The 7,209-nt window shown below is 33.0% G+C and overlaps 1 protein-coding gene across 2 annotated transcripts; it reads right to left on the reverse strand.

Moving 5' to 3' along the window:
• Positions 1–221: 221 nt before the first annotated feature.
• LOC120216365 (U-box domain-containing protein 5-like) lies at positions 222–5,168 on the reverse strand. 2 transcript variants are annotated; one of them, XM_039213807.1, is made up of 7 exons: positions 4,691–5,168; positions 4,500–4,602; positions 4,227–4,307; positions 3,754–3,939; positions 3,335–3,442; positions 1,564–2,729; positions 458–1,217 (listed from the first exon to the last, which is right to left on the reverse strand). In XM_039213807.1, the coding sequence occupies exons 3-7, from the start codon at positions 4,287–4,289 to the stop codon at positions 458–460; spliced, it is 2,283 nt and encodes a 760-aa protein (XP_039069738.1). In that variant the 5' UTR covers positions 4,290–4,307; positions 4,500–4,602; positions 4,691–5,168. The 2 variants fall into 2 exon arrangements, with proteins under 2 accessions (XP_039069739.1, XP_039069738.1); XM_039213808.1 differs by lacking the exons at positions 4,500–4,602; positions 4,691–5,168 and having other exon boundaries at positions 222–1,217; positions 4,227–4,289.
• Positions 5,169–7,209: the final 2,041 nt, after the last annotated feature.

The following is a 7,209-nucleotide window of genomic DNA, read 5'->3' on the forward strand; positions in this document are numbered from 1 at the left end:
CTCACACATGTTTAACACACGGCTTAACAAATGTGACGAATGCACCTAAACAACGGAAAATGTTCTTCATGGTTAAATTATTAGTATAACCTGAAATCTGACCATCAATATTAACAAGCAAGAAGGTAACCAGAACTCTAGATTTGTGTTGGCTAAGGGAAGGATGAAGAAGATACAAGGAAAAATTCAAAGCTGGCTAAAAACTGTACATTCCGAAGAATTTTACATTCAGAAAATGATATATCATACAAATAATGATAATCAAAACTAAGAAACTAGATAATGAAAGTTAGTGTAGGAGCCAGGCAAAATCATTCACCAATTACATTTAGTTACATTATGATGAGATTTTTCCCAAATTCCGATAAGCAAATCCATCCCAGGGATGGAGAAAGAATCTTACCAGGGAAAATATTTGTTAAACTGGATGCAAAAGAAGAGCATAAAAATCCAAGTTTCATTTCTTCTTTTTCTGTGCACTGGATCTTGAGAACATTGGCAATTTCACTCTGAACAATGACTTATGAGACTTCTTGTCTTTGGGATAGTTGCTAGCATCTTCGGATGTGACATAGTCAGATTGAAGGTGGTCTTTTTCCTCATCATGATGGTTGGTATCTCTAAGCAGCCGCAGCAATTCCATCGCACTTGCCTTTCCTTTATCACTTCCATTAACAGAAACATCGAAAAGGGCAGGGAATATATCACATTCATCCATCACTAATTGACAATATTCAACACGTTGCGAGCACAATGTGAGGAGAATAGCCAGTGCATGCTCTTGGTCCTCGTGACTGCCAGTCTCGATTAACATAGCAATAGAAGTAATGCATCCCGGAGTTTCAGTAATAGAAAGCCGAGCATCTTGGTTATTTAACAAATTTCTCAACACTACTATGCAGTGCCTCGCAAGAGTAGTATCTTCTAGGAATGGGACGAACTTTGGAATGCATTCCAAAGATGCTATATTGGAACAAATGTCGTGGTTTGAGGACAGATTGTGCAAAATTTTAATGACTTGTTCCTGGAACTCCATGATCTTTGAGTCAAGAATATTTAATATGGAAATAAGAGCCCCAGATGCAGCAATCTTAGATTTGCTACTGCTTTGTGCAGACAATACTTCGATAATGTCAAGAACCTCTTTAGTCACTTCTGAGTTGAGAGACAGTGACAGCAGGCTATATGCATCTTCATTTAAGTACCGTATGCCATTCCTGCAAGAAGCTCACAAAGAAATGAAAAAGTCACAAATAAGCCCACCTATTTCAAAAGCTCCATGCGCATAAGGTAAATTATAACTAAGACAATCAAATGTATCCTTAAATGATCAAACAACACGCAATTCAGTGACAGACATCACAAGCTTTATAAGAGCATGTGACTGATCCATAGTCTTTTAGAATCACCGGGCAGAGCACCGACAAGGAAATTAGGGAATATCACATACAAGCACATTGAACTTCAGCAAAGTTTAGATGATAGAAACAATAAAAAACAATCCAAACTAATACATCTCACATCATAAAACATGGTACAGATGCCGCAAGTGTGACTCATTACCTGGTTTTGCTCAGAAACATCAACAACAACTGAAATCCAGCCTTTTGTGCTCTAATATGACGCATATCACGAGCAAGGCTTAAAAATTTAATCAAAGGTTCAATGAAATTCTTGGATGGCATGGACATACAAGCTAAATCGTCACATTTCAAGTGATTTTTCATATCTTCAACAATCTCGTACTGTGATTCCCAATCAAGCTCAGGAAGGCTACATAGAGACTCCACATCCATCTTGCATGCATTGCTAGGATTTTGATATTGGCAAAGATCGTCACTAGTCTGCTTTCGTATCAATCTTAAGCCATCTGCAACCTTGTTTGGTGATCCATCAGAATTATAACTGGTATCTAAAGATCCAATTGAGATATTGCTGATGTCCACTGGAAAGCGCATATCATTTATAGAACTACCGAAACTAGCTATGGAAGTGGAAGAATTTTCCAATGAATGAAGCATATCTGATTGCAAGCTTGGGTCCTTAATGGTGATTCCGTACTTTGTACACCAATTTGATATCAGATCCTTCATGACAGCATTTGGTGTCAATGACAGATGGGCCAGTTTCGTTTCAGTTTTTGGGCACATATCATTACCATCATCAAACCACTTCTGAATCCAAACCCTTTCAAATGTTTGTCCAGAAGCAATGACAACAGGATCATACATCAATCTTAAAGATATGGGGCATTTAAATTCCTCAGGAGGTGAAGATCCACTTAACTTATCAGATTGAACATCATACTGCTGATACTCCTTCCGAGATTCCACATCAACAGAGTGAGCAGATACAAAATTAATACCGGGGTTAACTGTAAATACTCCATTATGATCAACTGTGTTGTCTGTTTGCTCTCTGATAATCAAATGACCGTACTTCTTCAACAGATACAAAAGATATTTCAAGATTTTCGTTTTTTGTAGGTCAGTATCGCTGACTTTTTCCAGCAACTTCTTGATAGATCTTTTCTCAATCAAGATGGTTGTTGAAGATGTAATATGAAGTTGAGATGCTGCAGTTTGAAGAGCTCTCATTTCAGCATATTCCAGTGAATCTGGCGTTGCTGCTCCCTGATGAAGCAAACCTCTGACGACCTTCCCAGCTTCGGCATCAAATTTATCAGGGACAAAATTTGCAGCTCGCAAATCATCAACTATTTGAGAGATCTGCACTGACACATTAAATTACCAGCTTGATCAAAGAACTGAACTACGGAAAAATGGCATCTACTACTAAAAATATTATTGATTTGACAGTAAAGTAATTCCATTGTCACAGGTTCAAGAACAAACATAGCTTTAGGAAAGCAGGGCTAGGCATACAACCGACCATCATGAGCACCAAAAGAATTAGCTTCATTCACTTAGCTTTCCTTTTTCCTTTTAACTATCTCTAATTCCAATTAAGTTGTAAACTTCAAGCATGGAAACAAGGTTAAAATTAAATCAACAAGTGGAGAAAAGGCAAGGCTTTCTTCAAAATATCCAAGTTTACAAATAATCCAAATTTGATATGTTGGCACTGTTCGGCCATCCTTAATCACTATACTAGGAACATTTCACCCCATATACTAGAGAATAAACATGCATATACAAGGAGTTCAGTAGGTCTACTGCTAAAATTGCCCAAGATAAAAGCAAGCTATTTTAAAACACATTGGGATTCGATCAACCATTTACCGGTCACTTGCTCAGGACAATGAGAAACAAAAATAAAAGAAATTATAGAGAACGATAAATAGAAAATCAAAAAGATATGTAATTTGACTAACCTCAACAACCAGCATAACTGGGACCATACTCTGAATCTGGCATAACCCTTGTTCTAACAAGTTCTTTGCTTTTTTACATCTTGAAACTATGGCATCTGTCGTTACTGCCTGAAAATAATTGCAGAGAACTATCAACCAAATGATATTAACTAGATCAATTGAATTGGGTGATAAAATAAAGAGAAAGCCTAATTTTCAATTTAAGCCCACAAACACCAACAAAACATTCCATGGAGGATCTATCTCCATAGAAGATGCCAATAATGCAAAATTTGAACCCTTTGGAAGACTACATATCATCAGATATAAAAATAGCCACGCAACAGCCGGATACTCCTAGTTTTAGAATAGCAATAAAACTTCCCTTCATGATAAGTGAGACAATAATCACGAAAATAAGACTAACTACAAAAACGCACCAGATACAGTTTACTTGACTCGCTGCAGTACTGAAGTAGCAACTTTCCTTTCTCAATTGCATTATTCAGTAAGCATAGTGCCTTTATTCCCGACGAGCATCTAGGTCGAGCAGCTTCAATTTCTGGAAAGATCCTTTGAATTCTATCAACAAACTTCCTAAGCTCCATGCACATCATGTGATGCACCTACAACCAAAGAATAACCATGTTTCAGATGAAGATCAAAAACCTTAAAACAGGCATGGTATAATGAAATGATCCTTTTATATAAGTAAAAACATAAGTTTAAGCATATCTGGAAAATCTGCGAATTACACTCAGTAACAATCAAACTACACAACTATAGTTTGAATTGTAAATATTATAGTAAAAATATATTTTGTTCAAATATATAGGCTGCAGGCCGAATATAGTTACTTAAATTCAAATACCATATTAGAACAGAAATAGAGAACCACACTCAGTAATTGTACCTTAAAGGTACTATGATAGGAATAAGACGGAGTCTCCACAACTTCGATATTATCAGTCCCCATTCAAAAGATATATCCTGACTAATAAACAAAATACACAAATCAAATGGTTAAACAGATCAAGAAGTCCAAACCAACTTCACAAGCTCTCGGACTTATCATGCATCTATAAAGCTATAAAAGATGAAAACCCTTTTTCCATATTGATTCATCATGTGACATGTTTAGGTGTAGCTCTATGATTTGTATTAACTTTGCATCTTTAGCTCATACCTCACAGACTTTGTGCTAAACTTCAGTTAAAGAAGAAAGATATATAAAACATGTCAACTAAGCGTCTAGGCCTTAGTCCCCACGCTAATCCCCATCAATTAGCCTGCTTAGGCATGATATACATAAGAATATGAAAAATGACTTTGACCATATCTTTCAATATATTGGAGGGAAAGGTAAGAGAAACTCACCTAAAAAAGCGTCAACCAGAGCAATGATAGGAATTTGTTTATGGATTGCTTATTTTTAAGTATAGAACAACACCAAAGGTAGAAGAACTTGAACCAGCAGAGACAAAGGGCAAAATAAAGACAACCAATTTTAAAACCAATTCAGAAGTAAAATTCTCGCAGCTCGACCATAGATGGGCAACATGAAAAGAAAACAATAATTCAAGAAAAGTTTCGAAGATAAGCAAGCAGGTTGCATAATCTTGTTGCTCAATAAACAGTTTTTTTTTTTTTGGCTTACTGATAATCCTAACACTCAAAACTCCATCTTGATAGTATTGATAATTAAAAAAAAAAAAACTCCAGAAATGAAAGAGGCCTTCAATAACCCACCAGAAAAGAAAATGATCGCCAATTAGAAACTTTTAGCTCTTAGAGCTCTTCAAGATAAGGCAACCAATAAAACCGAAAAACCCAATAGGAAAGCAAAAATCTTAACATCTGGAGATCAAAAGTAGCATATGAGATTCTTTTTTCTAGACCGAGAACTTTTGCAAAGAAGCAGCAGAAGATAATGAAATTAGAAGACAGAAAGAAAGTTTCTCAATTTTGAATTTTAGGCGATGATAAAACAAAGATAGAAAGAAAAAAGCAAAATAAAGACCCGTCAACGAGCTATCCCTATCCTTCTACAACCTCCACTTATAGTATCAGATTCTTCCAAGTCGGATTTAACCTTCGCCACTGACTTTTTACAGAATGAAGTTTTCAAACGTTCCTAAATCCCCCACGCTTGTAGTGTATACGATTATTCACAACCGTTGATCTTTGCTGTGGTTGAATCCAACGGGCAACTGAGGCTTTAGGGGTGGCTGGTGATACTTACCAAAGAGACGCTGACGTTTCTACGCTGGGACATGGCAGCCTCTCTTGAACGGCCATGCTGCCAGGTAATTTCGTACATTTGTTCGTATATTTATATACTTTTTGCATTTTATAGGAGTAATATTCAAAATATATATATATATTTACATAAAAGTTAAAATATTCATATTATATATTTTCTGAATAAATAAGCTAAGTAGACCATTATTTGTATTTCTTGTTTTGATAATTGAAAATTATGTGTCGTTAGTGGAATATATAAAATAGTTGTTGACTTTGACTATAAATTATAGTTATACTTCTCCGCCCTTTATGTGAGAATTTATAATTACTCAAAAAAAGAAGAGAATTTATACACATTTTTATTTGGTACTATCTTATTGGTTTATACTTGAAAATAATAATCTTATTCTCTTTGATTCTTTCTTGGTGTTATTTATGCATAATAAAAATAAATAAAAGACGAATGAGAACAAAAGGTATGAAAAATAGAGAAATGATTTTGTATTATTTGTCAAATGTAAGGTATATATATATATTCTTTTCTAAATTTTTTATTTATAACACAAAGAGTAGTTGTTATATAGAATTTAAGGCATAAAATTTTTAATAATAATTTATATTAAAATCATATTTAATATGTAAAATATTAATAATAATAGACATCCATTGGTAATACTTAATACATATATTGAATAGTCTAGATGATTATAAAATATTATATATTCAGAATATTTTCACATACACTCTGTAGATCTAATTGTTCGAACTCTGATTCTCTAAGAAAAATAATATCCTTTTTTATCATTAAATTCACTCGATGATTTAAGAAAATTTTGAACCATAATTATTTAATATGTTTAAATTACTTAATCAATTATTATTATTATATTTTTATTTATTTATTTAAAATAAATAAGACACCAAAAGAAATAAAGCATCTAACTTTTTTATGGTTATTGAAGGTTAACGGAACCTGAAAAGGCAGAGAAAAAACATTTTATCCTTATTTTATTTTTTTTTTGCGTAAATTACTCGTTTAATACATAAACTATCAATTTTGGTCAATTTTACTAACTAAACTTTCAAAAAAATGGCACTTTATTTTTTATGGGTAAATTACATCATTCAACTAGCTTCTCACTTCTATTTTGGTACTATATTTTATAAAAATTAAATTTAACTACTTAATTTACAAAATGCTCTCATTGTAATCACTCTAATTTATTTTATTAATAATTTTTGTGATATAGAAAATTTTATTATTATTTTAATAATATATAATTAAAATAACAAATTTGAAAGTTAGAGTGATTAAATTAGGAGTAATTTGAAAGTTAAATAATTAAATTTAAAAAAATTAAACTTTAGTGACCAAAATAGAAGTGATAATATAGTTGAGTGATGAATGATGCAATTTACCCTTAAAAAGGTGTCACAAAAATTAAATATTAGGTATGGTTTTAAAAAAATTATAGTTTATGTACAAAACGGATTGAAACTAATAATTTAGGTATTAAACGTCTTCATGGCATTTTCACTTCAATAAAAAAATGTTAAAATGTTAACATTTTCGGTTGCACTCAACTTTAAAATTTTATGTTTTTATAACATTTTCGGTCGCGTCTATGCCCTATCGTTCCTTAGCTTTAAAT

Source organism: Hibiscus syriacus, unplaced genomic scaffold, assembly GCF_006381635.1.
Source record: "Hibiscus syriacus cultivar Baekdansim isolate YM2019G1 unplaced genomic scaffold, ASM638163v2 tig00110160_pilon, whole genome shotgun sequence".
Classification (NCBI taxonomy): Eukaryota; Viridiplantae; Streptophyta; class Magnoliopsida; order Malvales; family Malvaceae; genus Hibiscus; species Hibiscus syriacus.